This window comes from Paroedura picta, chromosome 3 (assembly GCF_049243985.1).
Source record: "Paroedura picta isolate Pp20150507F chromosome 3, Ppicta_v3.0, whole genome shotgun sequence".
NCBI lineage: Eukaryota > Metazoa > Chordata > Lepidosauria > Squamata > Gekkonidae > Paroedura > Paroedura picta.
Genome location: NC_135371.1, coordinates 129,325,423 through 129,346,989, shown reverse-complemented (window position 1 = coordinate 129,346,989; position 21,567 = coordinate 129,325,423). Strand labels below are relative to the sequence as shown.

Genomic DNA, 21,567 nt, shown 5'->3' with positions numbered 1-21,567 from the left:
TATGCCCAGCCCCATGGGACTGCAGTCCTGTCTCACTGTGGAGGACTCTGGGGAAATAGCTACAGATATACACCAAGCAGTTTAAGAAAACTAAGGGCTCAGCTGATCTGTGTTTAATTTTAAATCTGATCAGTTCTAATCTGCTTCACTGGGGGCTTTCTGCTGCAATTTTATTGGTTTTTAATTGACTGCAGTTTGCTTATTAATGAATGTAATCTTTTCAGCCTTCAAAGGCCAGATTAGTGTCAGAGCATTGTGGATGCCTCCTTCCAAACATTAACTGCTGCTTAAACAGTCGCAGTTTTTAACAATTTTAAAAACTACTAAAATCAAAGAGAGGGAAGAAGCTCCAACTCACAAACTCCAGCAGGAAAGAATTAAAGCATGGAGAGATCTCACTGCTTTATGGGTCCTAGGAAGGAACTTTTCTTCCCAGCAGCAGAAAACACTCCGGAACAAAAGTCTCCGCAGGAGAATGGCCAGTCTTCTACCAACTGCCCTTCTTCTCTAGAATGCCTCACCCCCCCCCCAAAAAAAACTCCACTACCCCCTCAGGAAAACACGTCAGCTACCCCCTGTCCTACTTAGTAAGGCAAATCCTCACCTAGTCCTCCTCTACCGAAATCCCTTTACTTCAGAGGGCAATGTCTCCAGACTAGGACTCAGGGGATTTCTGCACCTTTTAAATGTAGCCCCATGCCAGCCAAATGCAAGCAGAATTTTCCGGTCCCTTCACATGGCATAGCCCACATCCAGTTAACAGCTCGCTACATCCTCCATTTTAGAGCGCTTCTTTAGGAATTGCATAAAGTGGATTCACCAACCTAAAAAGTGCTAGCTACTGGAGAGCAACCTGAAGGAAGGTATGGAGGCTCAAAGATGCTAAAGTCATCTGCAGTATCCCGCCCTCGCTCCCGCCTCCCTCTCCCTTGTTCTTGTGGATGAGAATTACTTTTTTTTAATGGCAAACTTCCTGGAGCAACTAATAGGCAGATACGCATGCAGGCAATGCCAGAAATTAAAGAATATTTCATTCAACAAAGCCTCTAAAAAGTTCTCTCCCCCACCTCAAAATCAGGAACAATATTATTTTATTAATTTATCAAAGGACTCAGCCGCTTTGGCTTCAGAGCTCATGGAATTCAATGGCAGCATAGACAATAATGTGAATGTTGGTGTTCCCACATTTCCTGGGGCCTAAAGGTGGGGGGGGGTTGAGATACAGCCCCCAAACGTTCAGTGTAGCTCCAGGAGGCTCTTCCCTGACTTCCCGCCAAATTTCAAAATGATTGGTCCAAGGATTCCACATCTAGGGGTTCCCAAAGAAGGTGCCCCCATCCCTCCACTATATTCAATGAAGAGTCATCTGTCTTCCTTTGTTCCTTCCTCCCCCTTTTCTTTCTTCCCCTTTCTCCCTCCCTCACCCTTTTTCTTTCTTCATTTTTCTTTTCCCCTCCTTTTTCACTTCCCCCTTCTTTCATCCCCTTCCCTTCCCTTCTCCTTCTCCCCCTTTCTTTCTCTCTTCCTTCCTTCATCCCCTTTTCTTGCTTCCTTTCATTCTTCCCTCCTTCCTTCCCTCTTTCCTTCGTTCCTCTCACTTTCCTCTTTTCTCTCTCTCTTCCTTCCATCCATCCTTCCCACCTTCTCTTCTTCCTTCTTTCCTCTTTCTCTTTCCCTCTCTTTTTTCCTTCTTTTCTTTCTCCCCCTTTTTCTTCTTTGTTTCTTTTCTTCTTCTTTCCAGCTCTTTTCTCCAGAGGAACTGGTACATGGAGATCAGCTGTTAATCCTGAAGATCTCCAGCCCCAACTGGAGGTTGGTGACTCAGCTGCTTGCAAATGGAGGGGGAGTGGGGGATCAGACCCAACCCTTGAGAATACAGTCTGCTACTCTTTAACCACTTCATGCTGCTGGATCTCAAGATGGAGCAAGAGGAGGAGGGCCAGAACCCAGGAAGGACACAGTGCAAGCTGTGCTCCTAGTCTGGAATAATGTTGAGGCACACACAGAACTGGCTACCTTGTTCCTCATATCTGGTTTCTCATATCCAGATATGCACAAGTTAAACATCAGTAGTCCAAATATAGATCCACAAGAGACTTTGCTGCGTACTTCCCTCTATTATGGAAACTGTCCATTCCCCCCTCTTCCATATGTTCTAATTTTTAACCTGTTAGAGCTGTCTGTTTCTTCTAGGACACCTTAGTTACTTAAGGGACTTTGGGGAAATCCAGAAATATAATATTTACTTGACTGCCTCCATCTACGTGCTTGCTGATGTGGTCAAACGATTCTAAAAGATGAGTCGGATAAGAAGATGCACCTTTGTAGAAGCCCATCTGAATTTGTTCTTCTTTGTATTCAACAATACTAGCTTTAATGTTTTTTTTTAATAGTTTACCCAGAAAGAATCATTAGATCGACACATCTGTAATTTCCTGGATTTTCCATAGCTCCTTTTAAAATAATTGATGTCACAATGACCATATACCAATCCTCAGTTAACATGGCTGATTTCAATGATAAATTGTAGACTTTTGTTAAATGTGCTACATTTTCATATTTAAGGAATCTCAGGCACACACAGACTGGCTCCAGTGGTTTGTACTTTGTCAATTAGTTTTAAGACACAGCTTTTTCTCACTCTTGTCCAAGAAAAAAATTCTTAAGTGTATGTCGCCTCTCACATGGCAGAAGGAATATTATAAACACCAATGTGATGATATGCCAAATATTGGATGTGATGTGATGCTAGGGAGAATGACAAGGGAAGAGCTGTGCTCCTCAGTGAGCTCCAAGGAAGAGTTATTTTAAATAGAAGATAGATGAGTGGACAACCAAATGCAAACATACCATACACATGTCTTTGGATGTGCTAAAATAAATATGTCAAGACTTTTTAGTGCCTTGGGGATAGGGGCTGTGCAAATTTAAACAATATACGAGAAGTTCGTGCTACTTTGTCCTTTACATTTAAAGAGCATTACTCCAATAAATATAATTCTTATCTACAGCTTTCATTTTCTTTGAATCTAATATTTAAACCACACAATTTATTTTTTTCCTAATCAAATATTTTCGTTTAAGTATTTAAGACATCAAATAAAAATGCAGTGCTATTAAATGTTTGTTTACTAATTCTGTTAAAATAAATGTAGTAAATTAGATTGCCCAAGACTGGAAATGGCAAGTGTAAATAACATGCCAGACAAAATTCACCAGAGGAGGAAGTTCCATTTATTGTAACCATCAATACAGTACTGCTAGTACATACCTTTCAGTACACTGAATGGCAGAACACCCTTTAACAGAATAATCATACAAGCTTATGAGAAATAAAAGACTCCTTCCACAGATAGCAGAATACAGTGGACTGAATAAAAGGTGTGTCTTGAGATGTCGCCTACATGCATCTGTAGTTTGGAAACTGATGAACTAGAATTCTTCCAAGTCCAATACTATGGACTTTAAAAAGACTTTGGATTCCTAAGTAATTGCAGATGTTAACTAGCTTATCAAAGCAAAGCAGCTTGCCAGTCACTGATACTGCACGGTCTCTGTACTTTGAATTTTACATACTTCACACTGTACCACCCTTCATTTCATGGTCTTTTCTACCTGCTATCTACAGTTTCCCCATCATAAGTATATATGTGATGTCTTCCACATGAGGGATTAGGGATGTCTTCCACACAAGGGATCACTGCTTGTTTGCGTACACGGCCAAGTCCCACTTTTGCATGGTATCGGGCCGGTCCAAGGTAGACCCAGTTGTGGTCTGACTCAGGCCCTCAATTGTGCCACAGCAAGGGAATGCAGAATCCACATTCCCTTTTTTGCCCTGGGTTATATCTGTGTGTATGTCAGGACAGGGTCATGCATATGGGGAAAACTTGGACCACCCCCGCCCCACCCCCCAATGTCACTTCCGTCATCTTAAAAAAAAAAAAGTCAGCTCACATTACGACGCGATTCCTAAGTAAGAAAACAGCATACCTGCCACTATGTTGGGTCGGAACCTTTTCTTCTTTCTATTTTTTCTTAGTTTTACTATGATTGGGGACAGTCTGCATGTGTGTGTAGGGAGGGATGGTGCGATAATAAAGCATCCCACTTTTTTATCCCCTTGTTTGTATTGTAATGGTTTTGTGTTACAGTGCCATTGTGGCATTTTAAAAAAATTATTTTGGACTTGGAAGGGGACACTCAATGGTGCCCAAATATGATCAGGGAGTTTTTGCTGCGTGACAATGATTAATAAGTAAAACAAACAGTGGGAAGTTTTGACTTCCTGTCCCTCAGCTATCTCATGCGTACACATCCTGGGGGCAAAGCAGGCCAAAGGCTCCCCATGGGAAAAATCAGGGCAACTATATCCAGGCCAAAAACCGGCGGCAGCATGGTACACATTCTGTCTACCTGCTGAGGAGCTGCTATGTAATTCTGACAAAATGGGCTCTACTTCATGAAAGCTATACTCATCGTGCAAGATGTACAAACACATTCTCACAGTAGGTCACCCTGACTCCATCTACAATACCTCCAGCTCCTCAATATGCATCTGGAATACTTAGGTTACTTTTCTTAGTCAGGCTACACCATTTCAATAATACAATCCTAAATCAACTAAAATTCAGCATACACATAAAGATTGTCTTGCCAGTTTATTTAGGAGACATCAATTACATTAGAAGACCCAACTCATTGCGGTTAAGCCATTTCCAGATCCATACCACTCATCTAGCAATTTTTACTTTAATGCGGTTTGTTTATGCCAATTTTGGCATGATTCCAGAAGTAGAGACTGGATTTTGAAGAGATAATTCCTTGAGGGAATAGAAGTTTAAGATTACTCCAATTAAAAAACAACAATTATTTTCAAGAACTATTATAACCTATCAGTTCTTAATATTTATATAGTCCTTCCAAGGAAGCTTTCATTCTAAATAATAAAAAGAACTAATCATCCATTTTCCACTGGCTCAAACTAAGGATCCAACCATGAAACAAATTCCAGAGGGACAGACATGTTTGTCTACTGGAGTCAAAACAAAAGAAAGTCTCACCTCTCCCTAAAGATTAACAAATTACTGTGACATAAACATTCTTGAGCCAGAAATCACTTTGTTCTCAATTTGCAGCTTTCCTACCACTGTTCTATTTCATCTTATATTTGTGTGTGTGCGTTTCTGCCAACTGAGGCCTACATTTCGTACATTGGTCCAATTGGACTCTGGCTCATGCCAGTCTTTGTGGCAATCTTTTAGATGTCACAGGGCTTTGTAATTTTATCCAAGAAGCAATTGACCTTGGTATGGGGGAAAAAACCTGATTGTTTTAAAAACTGGTTGTTTTTTACCATGGACACTTTCAGAGTATCTGTGCATTTAAAATCTTTTAAAATTCAACTGAGATTAGTTTTATGGAATCGCAAAGGTAGAGCTAAAAGGGCAATGTATGTTATTCTGAATTCCTTGCCGTGAGAAAATAGCCCTATATCCAAATCAACACAGATCAGTTTATATCGTAGAACACAAGACCCAATGGTTAACGCCGGAGGTTGGAAAAGATTAAGTCAGATCAATGATAGTGCTCCTCTACAAGTCAAGACCCAATCACCTATGAGATGTGGAAGTATTCAGACTACTGGTACTTGATACAATGCAGTATAAGTAAATTTCATGACTAGATATACCAGGGAGGGAAAACATGGGTTTTGGCTGGAGATATTTTAATTATTATTTTAAGGCAACTTGAACTAAGAGGAAAAGTGAGATATAAATGTTTTAATAAATCTTAACCCCCACCAAAGCCGTAAGGGCTTAGGGGGAGGAGTTAGGGCGGGCTCTGTCCGGGATGAGGAAGGGTGCCGATTGGCCCCTTCCTCCAGACAGACCATTGGTGGGGCCAATTGGCAGGCACGAAGCGCCTACCGATCGGCCTCTCCAATTGCCGCCCTGACGTCAAGGGAGCAATTGCAAGCCACGCACTGCGCGGCTCGCAGTTGCTCCCTTGCCAGCGGCCTGACACTGCGAGAGGCGCAAAGCGCCTCCGACGCGTCAGGCCGCCAGCCACGGAGCCCCCGCTGTATTGTAAGTATCTAGTGCCTGCTGTATTGGTAGTACAGCGGGCTTGATTACTAGTATATAAATAAGACCATGGGTAAAAGTGCCATGGAGAGAAAAGTGGGATTCATAATAATCTTGCCCATTATATTTATAGCCTGCCTCAAACTGAAAGTGTGGGATAATTAACAAATGGGAAAAGAGAAAGAAAAGAAATCAGCAGAACAGAGTAAGATTTCCTTCCATATCAATGAAATTTTCCCACCTTTCTATCTTAACTCCAAACCTGAAGACTCAGATCTCTCCGCTGATCTCTCCACTGATCCTACAGAGGCCCACCTGCCTCACATACTCTTAATATGGAAGATTTTTCATATGCTATTGGCTGAGCCTCCCAGGCATCAGAAAATGAAGGAAGGCTGGAATGAGACTGTAATGAAACTTTCCTGCTTCGCTATCAATCATTTTTCTAAAATCAAACCTTTCAGGACATTCAAAACTGCCTCTCTGTTTTTACCTATAGCTCCCATAAGCAGCAGAGAGGCTGAACGGGAGTTTGGGAGGCTTGGGGGATTTCAGAGTGACAACAGCATTAGGCTAACTCCTGTTGCACCCATATCTGTAACCATTTCAGGTGTAATATGATATTTACAGTTATAAAAGAGGGGTATTTTTGGGGGTAATAACAAGCAACTACTTCAAGTAAAAGATTAAGTTGTCACATATTTAAACAGACAAAGTAGGAAGGGGAGATAAAATTACAGGGGCCCTGGTTACTTCGGAGGCCCAGGAATTGGGACAAACCACTGGTGTGTGGCTATACATTCAGTGGGAAGACAGAGAAGTCCAACCTTGGGACCTACAACAACAGGACTGTTGCAAGCATACAATGAAAGCCTCTGAGCTCCTCAGAGCGGGAGGAGAAATCAGAGGAATGGGTATGCCAACAGCAAATAATACAATTTGGTTTCATATAATGTCTAGGTTGGACTTGGTTGATATGTGAGAGGGCCCTGATAGCATCTTTGCTGGTGGGGAGGAGGGACATGGTGGCTCTCAGCACCTCTTTATACACCCACTCTGGCAGGAACAGGTGACCGTATTTATTTATTTATATAATAATAATAATAATAATAATAATAACAACAACAACAACAACAACAGTTTGTGCCTTACAAAAATTGCTGATTCAGCATGATACCCGAATGTGCAGAAGATCAATTTTCTAGGCAGAAATACAGGGCAGGGTAAAGACTGAAAAATGACAACAATCTGCAAATAGTCAGCTTGGTGTAGTGGTCAAGAGTGGTAGTTTCTAATCTGGTGAGCAGCATTTGATTCCCCGCTCTTCCACATGTAGCCAGCTGAGGGACCTCGTCACAGCTCTAATAGTGTTCTTCTCACAGAGCAAAAATATCAGGGCTTTTTCAGCCCGACCTACCACACAAGTGTCTGTTGTAGGGAGAGGAGGGGAAGGCGATTGTAAGCAACTTTGAGATTCCTGTTAGAGAAAATTGGGGCATAAAAAACAACTCTTCTTCAAACAACCATTGATGGATCAGAGAGGTAACACTCATGAACACTCATCTGAGGAAGTGTGTGTGCACACAAAAGCTTATACCTTGAATAAAACTTTGTTGGTCTTAAAGGTAGGTGCCATTGGACTGAAACTTTGTTCTATCTAGGAAATAGGACAGCAAGATGCTGGAGACATGGAACTTTGGCACTGATTAACCAGAGCTGTTGCTACCCAGCTAGGACAGCCCAGGCAAACCCAATCCCATCAGATCAGAAGTTAATCTAGCACTGGCTAGCACTTGGAAGGCCAACCTCCAAGGAACAGCAGGAAAAGAAAAACCACCATTGAAAGTCTCTTGCCTGGCCATCAGACAATCTTAGGATCTCCTGACTATGCTACAAATGATAATATAAATAAGAGCTGCCGCATCTAACTATTCTGATACTCAGTAAACTCCTTTCAGTCCTTCTGTTTGTTCTACTCAGTAGAAATTCCATTTTTAAAAACTTTAAAATTGTTCACTTATTTGAGTGATACACTTCACCACAGTCAACAAGGATTACTTAAGCACAATAGCTTCTCCACAGAGATTTAAATATGTACAATTATCTATGGCAATAGGCTAAGAGTGGGCATATGTCCATAAATTGGTGGCTTCTAACCTTTTGAGTATGAAGACCCCTTTTTAACATCAACAAATTCTGCACACCGCCCCTCCACAATAGCAGTCCTACTGACTTAAAAATGCATCATGAGAGAAAGATCAAAATGACAGTGCTTAGTGTACATATAGCTTCGCTGACCCTTCACAATAACTCTGTCGTTCCCCCCACAAAAAACAAAACAAAAATATACGTGATAAGCTCCAATGCTTTTAAAAGGAGAAAAGCTACTTCTTGTGGGGGTAGCTAGGAGCAGAATAGTAAGGTGATTGACTTTTTCCTGCTGTGAAAAAGGCACTTGGAAATCAATGTGGAGCGGGGAATGGGTTAAAGATGCCCCCTCCTCTGCTGCCATCTTTCTGACCTTTATCACTACCACCAAAAATGCCATTCCCTCATTTAAAAGGGATTCTGCCACTAACCTTACATACAAATTCTGTATACTTAGGCTGGCCCTAATATGCTAATAGTGTCGTAGAACTACCAGCTTGGTGTAGTGGTTAGGAGTGTGGACTTCTAATCTGGCCAGCTGGGTTTGATTCCCTGCTCCCCCACATGCAACCAGCTGGGTGACCTTGGGCTTGCCACAGCACTGATAAAGTTGTTCTGACCGAGCAGTGATATCAGGGCTCTCTCAGCCTCACCCACCTCACAGGGTGTCTGTTGGGAGAGGAAAGGGAAGGCGACTGTAAGCCACTTTGAGACTCCTTTGGGTAGAGAAAATGGCATATAAGAAACAGCTCTACTACTAATAATAATAATCAACTATGTGATGCTTAACAGATAGGAAATAACAGAAATTTAACATAAAATATTTTTGTGAGGGATAAAAATAGGATTTGGGGGGTTCAAGAAAAATATTATACCTCCATGTAGAGAGTCAAGAACAAAGGGTTTTTTTACCTAGGAAATTTCACTTATTCATCCTTTCTCCAGACTTTACCATATACTGTATTTGCCAGCGTATAAGATGACCCCCCAACATTTCCACTCAAAATATAGAGCTTGTTACATTACATTACAGTACTATGGGCCACTATGGGCAGCTATGTCTATCCCAACTGAAGTGTACCCAGCGTATAGGGCGACCCCCCCACTTGGAGGCATGGTTTTCAGGGGGGAAAGTAGTCTTATACGCCAGCAAATACTGTATTTATTTTAAGCAATCTCACAACATTACCCTCACTCTAAGTGTGCAATACATTTCATTTTGCTATTTCACTGAAGTGTAAAAAAGAGGCAAATTAGGGAAAGAGAACTAACAAAAGTCACAGGTTATCACAGTCAGAAGCTGAATCCAGAGGATTTTCTCCTCACAAAATGACCTACCTTCCCACTGCCTAATTCTCCATTTCATATGTATGAGTCAGTACCTATACTTTCTCATCCCATGGACCAGCTGCACATTTATAGACTCTGATGGGCTGCATGGGGGGAGGTAAAGAAGGGGGGAAAAATCTGGAATAGAAAATGAGGGAGTCTTGAAAGCTCTCTTCCTTTCCTCTGCCTTGCCATTCAAGAGGTGGCATCCCAACTGAAAAAGTCATCTTATTCACTATTTACGTGCCATGTGTAGTTTACCCCAGCAGCAGCCTCTGGGCTTGAAATGTACCACACAGAGAAGTATGGAAGAACTTACTCACTACATGATTATCATACCATTTATGTACCATAGAGGAGAATTCCTGCACCAAAAGCTCTTGCTTACAAGTAGCAACTCTTGCATGCAAGTAGACACAAAATTAGAAAGGGAACACCAGTTGCACATATCAATACCCTAAAGCAGCTGTCCCCAACCCCTGGGCCGGGGACCAGGACCGGTCTGTGAATCAATCGGTACCAGGCCTCAGCTCCTCCTCCCTGGCTGCTGCTTTGGGGCTGCCCTGCCACTCTGCCGCGAGCTCACCTTTGGTGCTCTTCAGTGGCTACCATGGCTGGGGCTCCCCTCTGGCGTGGCACTGCACAGCTGCTACTGGCAGCACACCCCCCCAGCGGGCAGCGGGAAGTCAGGGGTGCCGGTGGGAAAGCAAGCGGAGCAGGGACTCAGGCGGCAGTAGCAACGTCCCTCAGCAAAAGACTACCCCCCTGGGCCTCAGTAAAACTGTCAGGCATTGACCGGTCCCTGGTGATAAAAAGGTTGGGGACCACTGCCCTAAAAGGTAAGGCCATCAAGGCTGCCACACAATTTCTCTGAAAAAGAAGGCATCCTGTAATATACTACCAAAGAAAGTTTTAATGATGAAGACCATCTGTTTAAGATTACAAATCCTGCTCTAAAAACACACCTTTTATCAAAAATGATGGGAAAGACAAATGCCAGTTTACAGATGTTTTGGCAAACCAATTCCAGCTGTTTTGCACACACAAAAAAGCCGAGCATGCATTTTCAAGATAAAAATAGTTTACTTTAGCAATGACACTGCAAAAGATTGCAGATTAGTCAGAAATTTTTAATAATTCAGATACTGGTAAAGTTCCTTTTTCTTTTACATTACTAAGCTGATTATTTATCAAAATTATTACCTACAATAATTTAAAATGATCTGTATCCAAGAAATGGGGTTTAGTCTTCTAAATGTTCAGTTAAAGAAAAAACATGACTTAAGATCTCTTTTCATTTTATTCTAAGAATAAAAACATGCCTGTTGAAAGCTGCCAACATATAAGAAATCTTCAATCTTTTTTTAATGGACCTCCTATCATATGAGAGCCAAGCTACTGACAATGGCAGGAGATCTGTAACTGGATCCTCAACTAAACTTCCTATGGAGATAGACATCCCCATAACATTGTCATACTCTGAATTCCACCCCCAACCCCCATATATTTGTGGGACTGCAATTCAAAACAAGTAACAGCAGAGAATCAAATCACAGTTGCTATAATAAGCTTTATCCAGGCAGACACAGGAGGGCAGTCAGGTAAGCATGCAACTACAGCCTTTGTATTTCCATAAGGTAAAGAAATTAAAATGGGGAGGGGGTTACATAACTGTACCAATTAAAGCATAATTTGGACTTAAATATATGTTTGCAGGACCAGATACGAATCCCTGAGACTGCAACTTCTCCAAACACTGCCATTGAAAGGTGGTGCCTCACAATCCAACTAGACTGACCAGAAATGAAATATTTTCAGGAGGTACAAATTACCACAGATACATAGATATAGCACAAAGAGGACTTCATACATTCATACTTGCCAGTCCACTGGTCCATCTAGTGTTCAGCACTCACTACTCTGAGTGGCGGCAGTTCTTCAGGATCTCCAACAAAGAACTTCACCCAGGATTCCTACTGCTTTAAGCCTCTTCTGTGGCTACTGCAAAAAACCCTTCCAGCCACATCACACAGGTAGCACTCATTCACAGCAATGACAGACAGGGCCTGAACAAGAACATTCAAGGGAAGGTATCTACTCAGCTCCAACCAGAGCCTGGAAACAGAGTTAAACACCCTTGTGAGTTACTCCAGGCACCAAAGTCCTGTTGCTGTGAATTATGCTATCACAATGGGAACTAAGTCTTCAAAACATGAGATTACAAATAATTAACAGACATGACTTAAGTTTTCTTCATATATTTTTCTGTAACAAAAATTGCTCTTTTTCTAAAAACCTGACAAAAATTGTTTCAGCATTAAAAATGAAATGGTAACAACTATTTATCAGAAATGAGGTATCATTTGTTTTTTAGCATCCTCACTTACTCAGAAGTAGGTCCTTCCTGGAGCTACTTGTAGGTAATCAGGAATGCAATTCCAGTGACACAACTCTGTTCAAATTTTTATCCAAAATGACATTTCCCCAAGGTCAATGGAGGGTAATTCTCAATAATCGTGCATATGATTGCAGCATCACATAACCAAAAGAAATTAAAGTGAGACATAGAATTATAAATTAATCAAAACATAAATGTGCAATCATTACAAGCTACAACTATGATGCAGCGTCTATGGTTCTGCTGCTGTGTTTGGTTACTAGAGTAACCAGATGCAAAGGATGACATTGTTCCTTTAACTACACAGATAAGCAGAATTTCACCAAGTAGGTGGATTGGCACTTTACCTTACCAGAAGATTTCCTAGTGTGCCACTGGCGGTCAGGAGCTTGCTGAGCCAAGAGCCTTCCAGCACTGCAAAGGCCGCACCTATAACCACTATCATTGCTGCCACAGCCTAAGGCTGACCAAAGCAACCCCTGGGGCGCTGCCAGGACTGCAGAAGCTAACTGACTCTGCTTTCTCTTGCATGATCTTAGCTTTCCAAGTGGCCCCCATTGCAGGTTTTCTCACAGGTCTATAACCAATCAAACTAGCCAAAATTCTCCCTTCCACACTACAGTAAAGGGATAGTGAGAACTCCTATGCCACTGATTTTAATAGCAACATCGGCAAAGTAAAGTTTTTTTCTGGAATGGGCAAAACTGTTGGCAAAAGCACTACCAGCTTAATTTCTGCACTTTAAGCTATTGTTCAAGATGCAAGAGCAGCGCCAATAAAAAGGTGGCATTCCCCCCCACACACACATATAGGAAGGCACAGTCTTTATTTTTTTTAATGTGCATCCCTTGACCAGCCTTATTCCCACTTTCCTTTAAAAAGAAGAAAAGCAGAGCCACACAACTGACTGAAGTTATTCCAAAGATCAATGAGGATGGTTTTGCTTTAAGGACATATTGATCTCATTCCACCCAATGCACCATTTGTTGCTTCTGTAAGCCAGCCTATTCCATGCACTGTGCCAAAGCTAATCAATACCAAAGGCCACCTAACTATGTGATGGAAAGCGTCACACGGCAAGACAGATGGGACATTGTAAATCTCAATTAGCGCATGAGCAAAACGTGCAAACAGACATGTAGGTATCCAAAGCATCCCGTTTCAAGAAGTGGCACAGCACGTCCTAGAGAGCACGTAGCTATCTGTAGCATGGACTCTTATTCTCTGCAGAAAAGCTAGACTTGGGAATGCAGCAAGAGTTTCTCTCAAATAATGGGGCGAGATCCCTGAAGGATTCTATGCAAAAGGCACAACAGTCGTTTAAAAGAGAGAAGGAAAAGGTTATTTTACCCAAAAACATGATGCCATGAAGGTTGCTATTTCAATTCAGATGCCACCGTAATGTCCTGGCTAAACCAACGAGCTGCCTTCACATGCCAACCCTGCAGCGTTTTAGGAGAAAGCCTCAGAGGTCCCGAAAGGTTTTCTTTTGGGGGAAGGAGAAGGAGAGGTCCCAGAAAAGAGAGGCGAGTTCTTGCTTCCACCCACCCCAACGCCCAGCATAATTCAAGCGATCGCTTCCCGAGGCTAGAGTTCCCCGTCCAGCCCGGCGAGGTCACATTGCTTCCCATGCGCCCCCCCCCCCCCCTTCCCTGGCTCCTCTTCTAAGCCTTACCGGATTTAGGAGGATATCTATAGATGGAATTAGACGGGATGTCCACCTCCTCCACCCCTGCGTTCTGCCTGCTGGTTAAGGCGCCCATGGTCCCACCGCAGCAGAGGACATGCGTCGAGACGCGAGGAGGTCCTAGATGGCACCTTTCGGCGCCGGCGGAGATGGCGAGCGGGGGGTCAGCAGCTCCCTCCTGCAGCGGCACTGGTCCCTCACTGGAAAAGCTGCCGCATTGACTTGCCTGCCGCTGCTGCTGCCCCCAGGGGGGTGGCGTTGCCTGCTGCTGCTGCCGCCGCCGCCGCCGCCTCCTCCGCGGAACAGGGGCCTGAGACAGCCGTTGCAAGCCCTCCGGCTCTCGCCATCCCTCATTTGCCAGAGAACCTGGAGGGGCTCAACCCGGGGCCAGCTTAGTGAAGCTGGGTTGGCGGGAGTCCCTCAGGGAGCGCTGCAGCGCGGGCAAAGGGAGCGGGGCTGGCACGCACAGGTGGAGGCGGGGCGCGGAGCGGGAGAGACGCCGCCGCTACAAGTGCGGAAGGCAGCCCAGCTCGCAGCGGTGGCGGCAACAGCGGCTGCATCCCCGCGCTGCAGCAGGAGCGGCGGCCGCGGCGGCTCTGCACGGAACCGGGCGCCGCCTTGACGCTCACGTCCGCTCTCTCCTCTGGCCAATGGAGGCAGCCACGGAGGAAGGCTGCCGGCGGCGCCTCCCGCTGCTCTCGCGGCCCCAGCAACTCTCGGCCACCTCATGCTTTCGGCTGCGAGGCCGGGAAGGCGGCCGGAGAGCCCTTTTCGGGCACCTGCCCAAGTCCACCTTGGTAGGAGCTGGAAAAGTCAGCAGCAGCTCCCCTCCTGCCCCGAGAATCGGGACGGGGGGGGGGTAGTTTTTACAAGAAGACTGTATTCCCCCTCCCCCGCTGCGGTTAAGATGGTATTCGTTATGGCTCACCGCAGACCCTCACCTGAAGAGCCCGAAGCTCTCGTTTTACGGTCGGACCCTATGCAGATATTATTCCTAGGAGTCAGACCCACGTTGTTCGATGGAGCCCCCTAGTTAATGTGTTGAGGGATGTAGCTTAATGCATGATTGCTCTCTAGCTTCCGGCCTATCCTAAACACGTTTAGGGTGTTCCACTCAGTTTAATTTGCCTCACTAACAAAATTTGAAGAACAAATGTTGAGTCCAGTGACACCTTTATGACCAATGATGATGAAGTTTTATTCAAGGTATGAGCTTTCGACATTGTTTCTGGGGAAGTGGGTGCTTGCGAAAGCTCTGGGCCTGGGCTAGGGGAGGGGCCTTCTACGACTCAGAAAAGCTGATCTTTACAGTGAAAGCTATTTCTTGATGGTTTTCACATGGACTGGTGATCCCAGGGGTCCTATTCCATTGTGTCTCCTCTGTGGCAGAAAACTTGCAGATGAAGCAAAGGTCCCACTAGGGATGTGGCAGGGAGGTGTGGCCAGCCGACAGCACTTTGGGTATGCCTGAGAGCCTGCAAAAACTTTCAGGTGTGCCTCCATGGTCAAAAAAAAGAGGCTGGCCTAGCCACCCACAACCAACCTGGGACCCAATGCTCACAAGCGCTAGAAATGCCCTCCCTGGTGGGGCATTATTGGGCTGGAAGCAGCATAGTCTGTTGGATTTTTGGCTGTCACTCCATTCTGAAAAGCATGAGAGCGCTACAAATAAAAACAACCCCCCCCTCAAGTCCTACAGTCTGCCCATAGTAGTTTCAAGGGTACAGTTTCAAACCTTAAGATCCTCTTCTCAAGTCCTGCTCTCCAAGTCCCCTTTTGTGAAATCAAGGCAGATGGTGGTGATCAGATACAGAACTTTGTTCTGTTATGGCACCTAACCTATTGAATGCCCAACCTCTTGAAGGTTTAATACGGTATTACATTTTTTAAAAGCAGTGCATTCTAACACCTATGGCGCTGCAAGTTTTGTTTTTTTAAACCAGATAATAGCAGTACAAACAACCCTTTATCTTTATCAGATAGATTAGTGTCCAACCTATGTATCCATTAAAGTGTTTATAGCAGGGGTGGAGAGTTGAGGGAGAGTCAGTGTGCTTCACAGGGGGCAACTTATTCTCATCACATGAAGGGCCAGGGCCAATTCCTAGCTTACACTTGCCTCGCAGCAGAGGCCTCCAAAGCCATTAGCCAACCAGGATTTTTGTTGGTGGCTTTAATGGCCAATGTGCCCCTAGTTTACAGCAACAGCAGCCTTGCAGGCCCAGCAATACCCAGGAGCTCCTGAAGAATCCTCACAGTCTTAAGTATATCCGTGGTGGTGGATATAAGGGAAGACTGTCCCCTGGTGGTGGAAAGTTTCACCAAGTCACAACTGACTTAGAGTGACCCGTTTCATTATCAAGGCAGGAGACTAGCAGATGATGTGTTATTGTAGGCCTTTGTGTAGCAGCCACAGACTTTCTTGGTAGTCTCCCACTGAAATATTAACCAGGGCCAACCCTGTTTAGCTTTTGAGATCTGAGGAGATCAGGCTAGCCTGGGCAATCCAGGTCAGGGCTCTGTTGCCCAGGGCTGACGTGGATCTCCAGACAAAGATCCCATATGACCCTGATCCAAACAAAAAATCATAACAAATCACTTGAATAAAATAAGCCATGTTGTGAATAAGCCAGCTGTCTCTTCCTCTGAAGATGGAAGGGGAGGTGGAAAAATCAGGGAATAACCCAGCCATGTGCCTGAGCATGCCGGTCCTAACCCCAGGTCAATGGGGAAGGTTAAGGAAAGACATGGCAACCTACCTTGTAAAAAAATTGCCAAGGAAATCCTATGATACAGCTCCCAAACAATTTTGATATGGTGCCCAGTGGTGAGCCCCTCAGGCCAGAAGGTACCCAACAAGTGACTGTGGAGGAGCAAGGACCTGCAGCAAGTAGCCCTGAATTTTATGATGGACCTGGGGCAAATCCAGCAGGAACCCCAGGTGCTGATGCTGCCAATGCTGAAAGCAAGGGTCTGTGCTTTATGAAGATGCAATGAATAGCAACTTGGAATGTTAGAGGACTGAGTCAAGGAAAATGGGAAATTGTCAAAAGAGAAATGGTCAGATTCAGCATTGACCTCCTTGCCATCAGTGAAATACATTGGACAGATGATGGTTTCTTTCAGTTGGAGGATTTTCCATCTACTATGCAGGACACAATTCCATAAGAAGGAACAGTGTGGCTTTCATTGCAAGCAAAAATTTTCTCAAGCAGTAGAAAGTTTTTTGACTATCAATGATCAAATTTTGACAATTCAAATTTGTGCCAAGCCAATAATATCACAGCTGTCCAAGTATACACCGCAACAACTGATGCAACGCAGAAATTGAAGAATTCTATACCGACCTTCAAGGCACTTTAAGTATCCAAGAAGGATGTAATTTACCTGAAAGGTCCAAGTGAGAAAGTGTGCCTACCCAACATGGATGGCTCACTCTGCCAGGAACCTGGGGGTGTTTCTTGATGCCTCCCTGTCTGTGGAGTAACAAAAAGAACAGGGAACCTTGTGGCAAATTCAACAAGAAATAAACTCACCACAAAGAAATGTTAAATATCATATTAATTATACAAATAGAACAGGTATACAGATAATCTTACAATTAGAAAAGGTATACAAAAGGTGCACAATTAACGATCTTCTATTTTCTTTATACAAACTCAGTGATAATGTGTAATACAAATGAACAGTAACTCCCACTTTGTGGATACTCCCAACAGGATCCAGGAGCTCAGCCTGTTTCACAATAGCTTCTTCCGGGGAGCAAACAGCTACAAAGAATAATAATAAAACCCAGTTATATTCAAAGCAGCATGGAACAACATAGTATTGAAAAAAGTAATATGATACCAATTGTTTGATTTGTCGTTAGATACCTGACTAAAGTTTTTCTTTTAATAGGAAGTGGATTATAATTTGTGTAGGAGAAGGAACACAAGTCCTTTACTGCCTCCGTCCTACAACCATCACTGTAGACTCACCCACCCATTAGGCCATCAGTAAGCATTGATTTATTGTTCTTACCAATGTTCTGTTCATAATGTTATTTTAATTATTGTAATACTAGCTTCAAAGCCCATTCCTAAGAACAGCCAGGAAGCTTAAGGTGGCTTTGGGTCGCAGCTCACAGCTGGATCAAGTGGGGTGGGTGGGGGCTGGCCAGCAGGACAGAGCTCCTTAGCAGGCAGTGAGCAGGCCGGGAGGCCCTCGTTAGCAGGCCCTCCATCACAACCTTGTGCCCAGGGTCCTCTCCCATTGCCTCCTGCTGTCTCCATTCACTGAGGTGATCTGAGAGCAAAGAGGCTAGAGTCCAGGGACAGAGGGCCGGAGTTACAGGGGCAGGGCCAATCAGGCACCCTGATTGGCCCTATTCCAACTTGGACACCCAGACACGTTCCACCCCCCAGGCTGTTTCACAAATATATAGAGAAACCATGGATAAGGATTATAAACTGAGTTTTTTGTATTCGTGTTTGATGTAAACCACTCTGAACCTTCGGGGAGGGCGGTATATAAATATAATAAACTCTATGCATGCAAAATAGAAGTTCACTCTGTTCAAAATATAAGAAAAATAAAACATGAACCAGTCATTCTTGAAGAGGAAATTGAATGAGCCTTGAATCAATTGCCAAACAACAAGGCCCCAAGCATTGACATCATACCCATGGAATTGCTGACATGTGTACTAATCAAAACCAATACAGCTTTATGCCAGAAAATCTGGGAAACTAATAACTGGCCAGAGGAGTGGAAACGATCTGTGTTCATCTCACTACCAAAAATGGGTGACTCAAAAAACTGTTCCAATTACCATACAATAGTCCTAATTTCTCATGCTCGTTAGATCCTGCTCAAAATCAACAATGCATAGCAACAACTATTGAAAGAGAATTTTCAGACGTTCAAGCTGGCTTTTGATGGGGATGTGGCGCTCGTGATCACATAGCAAACCTGCACTGGATTTTGGAAAAGTCAAGAGAATATCAGAAGGATGTCTACATCTCCTTTATTGACTAGAAGAAAGCTTTTGATTGTGTGGATCACAACAAATTGTGGGAAGCCCTGCAAAATTTGGGGATGCCAATGCATTTGATCAAACTGATGCAGTTGGTCTAGGCAAACCAAGAAGTGATTGTATATACACTATTTGGTGGCACTGACTGGTTCAAAATAGAGAAAGAAGTATGCCAAGGTTCTATTATTTACCCCTTCCTGTTTATCCTCACAACAACCCTGTAAGGCAGGTTATTTTGAGAGTGTGTGACTGGCCCAAGGTCATCCAACAAGCTTCCATTGCTGCATAGGGATTTGAATTTGGGTTTCCCAAATCATAGTTCAGTACTTTAACCACTACACTATATGCACATGAATAACTCAGCAGAGAATAAAGCTGGAAGACTCAAAATTGGCCAGTAGTTTCAGGGTGATTGTGGGAGTTCTAAGGCCAAAATGAAAAGACATTGGAAAATCCTGGCCCAGGTGAGACAAACCACCATCTAATGCTACTAGCAATGGAAGCTAATGGTCTTGGTTTGTAGCAGGCATGACTCAGAAAATAATGTTACATGCTTGGAAAACTGGCCACCAATCCCAGAATGATGGTGGAAGTTACAGTGCCAAAAACGAAGGGAATTGGAATGCCCTGAATCAGGTTATCTTCACAACAGGCAACATGTAATAGAGCTTTTAAGCAAGCTGTAATGTGTCTCTCATACTCAAATCCCCAACCCACCATGGAAGGACACTTCCAAACCTATCTCATAGAGTTGTTGTAAGAACAAAATGGAGGACAGGAGAACAATGCAGCTCTTTGTTTCTATAAGGGAGAAAGGCTGAGTCAGCATTTGTTATAAATCTAATAGTAATACATCATTTGTCATATAGCAAAGTAGCCTTTACAAAGGGCTACTGGAACTTCCACTGACACAATAATATAATTGGGAGTTCTAACTTCTGCCCCACATATATAATCACAGAAACAGCATACCATGCAACTAACAGTGAAAGAAAGGGGGAAAGCTGATCCAGATGAATGTCTTACCATTCATTTGTAAAATTCAGTTCTGGCTTCAGCCACTAGAACTGTAGGGAAGCCTGAACACAGTAAAAGGCACTCTAATAACAGCTAGACATGTCTGAAGGAAACTTGCCTATAGAAAGACAGAAGGAAGACAAGACTGAAGGAAACTTGCCTGTAGAAAATGCAAACATGATCATTACTCAAGCCATCAGTGGTGCAAGACAAGACAGCATGCTGACGGCTATCACAATAGCAAACTCCAGGCTGACAAACTGTCTAGCCTTTCTCTCTTCTTTTCCTTGCACCCAGCTCAGCCCAGTCTTGCAAAATGTTAAAGAGTGTTGCAGCGAAATAAACAACCTTTCCCTCTTTTCCATACTTTGCTCATTCAGTTTCTCTCTCCTTCCAACTCACTTTTTTTCTGTGCCTCCCCCTTCTTTATTTTCATTTCTTAGTTTCAAGTCCTTCTATCCCTAGCCCACCTGTAGTACAGAAGCAAACCTCTGTAAATATTATGAAGGGGGGAGAGTTAATATTTCTCCCCTGATCTAACCAAATAGTAAAAGGATGTTTCTCAAACTTTTGACCATGGAGGCACACCTGAATGCTTTTTCAGGCTTCAAGGCATACCAGAAGTGCTGTCAGTTAACCTTGCTGCCCTGCCAAGACACCCAGAACTGACATGTCACCCAGAAGTGATGTCACCCAGATGGAACCATTGCTTCATTAGCACGTTTTCTGCCACAGATGGGGCATAGTGGAATAGGACACCTGGGATCAGGTAGAATAGAACACCTGTAAAGACGGACTTTTATGAGGTCGCAGAAGGCCCGTTTCCCTGCCACCCAAGGCTCAGGGCTCACCAGGGGCCTTCTTGGGCTCAGCATCTGGCCACAGGTGAGTACTAGACCATAGAAAACCGATCTTCCCTCTCCCCACCACCCAAAGCGCAGAGCTCACAGATGGCCCCTCTGCCGCCCCCCCTGAATTAAAACAAACCCCCTGCAAAATATACCTCCAACATACCCATTCTACAATCCCAAGGAAGGACTCACCTTGTTCAACTGCAGCCACCACGAACAACACACATTGATGAAGTGGTAGGAGCTCTGGACAACAAAGGCTTGAATGGCTGGGGCTCTCCTCTTCCCACCCCCTCCAGGGCCATCGTTGGCAACTTTGGGAGATGGGCGGGTCAACCTGTACATATAAGGGAGTTTTTAAAATAATAATATATATATTTTAAATTCCAACATGCTGACCTTGGGTGCACCAGTGGCACACTTGTTGAGAATTCCTACACTGGATGCAGCATGAAGCTCCTTTCAAGGGCCCTCTGGCTGACTTGAGGCCCCCAAATTTTGTCCCTCCAGTCTTCCCATGTGAGCCCTGCTTTCACTTAACCCTCGCAAAATTCACCTTGTGTGAATCAGTTCAGTACCTAGCAAATGGGAGGCTAAATAAGTGCTGAGTAGTAGTGATTGTAACTTACCATTGCAAAATGGTTGCTATGCAAAGCATTCCTAAATCAACAGAACAATGAAAGATCTTCCATAAAAACTCTATCAAATAAATAGCAACAGAGGCCAAATTACATGTGTAATTTTGTAATAAATTGGTATTTAAATGTTTGAAATATCTCAAATTCTTCACCAGCTTTTTTTTCATTTTCCTTGCTGTCGCTGCTCAGCAAGCAGACTGCTGCCTAAAATGTCCAGGAATCACACATCAGAAACATTTAACAGTTTGTGTCTGTTGTCTCCTATGCTTCCAAGCTGGGAGCAGATGCCCATAGCCTTGCAAAAATCATGCAACCAATACAAAACCTGTTGTGCACAGTTTGTAGTAAGCTTATAGGCTATTTCTGCAGGGTTTTTAAATCAAAGTGATACTACTG

General features: G+C 43.8%; 1 protein-coding gene and 1 long non-coding RNA gene across 6 annotated transcripts in view; both read right to left on the bottom strand.

Annotated features, from left to right (window-relative positions):
• Positions 1 to 14,305, bottom strand: part of RNF157 (ring finger protein 157) — a 102,963-nt gene extending 88,658 nt beyond the window's left edge. For 3 of the 5 annotated variants that reach the window (XM_077327717.1, XM_077327715.1, XM_077327719.1), the window contains exon 1: positions 13,637 to 14,304. In XM_077327717.1, coding sequence (XP_077183832.1) covers positions 13,637 to 13,724 — 88 coding nt within the window. In that variant the 5' untranslated portion in view covers positions 13,725 to 14,304. Of the gene's footprint in view, positions 1 to 13,636 lie in introns of all 5 variants that reach the window. The other 2 variants (XM_077327718.1, XM_077327716.1) reach the window with 2 other exon arrangements.
• A 2,988-nt stretch (positions 14,306 to 17,293) lies between these two features.
• On the bottom strand, positions 17,294 to 20,933 carry LOC143831326 (uncharacterized). Its single transcript, XR_013228824.1, has 3 exons — positions 20,726 to 20,933; positions 19,692 to 19,800; positions 17,294 to 17,418 (listed from the first exon to the last, which is right to left on the bottom strand). It is a non-coding gene; the product is annotated as an uncharacterized LOC143831326 (long non-coding RNA).
• Between the last annotated feature and the right edge of the window lie 634 nt (positions 20,934 to 21,567).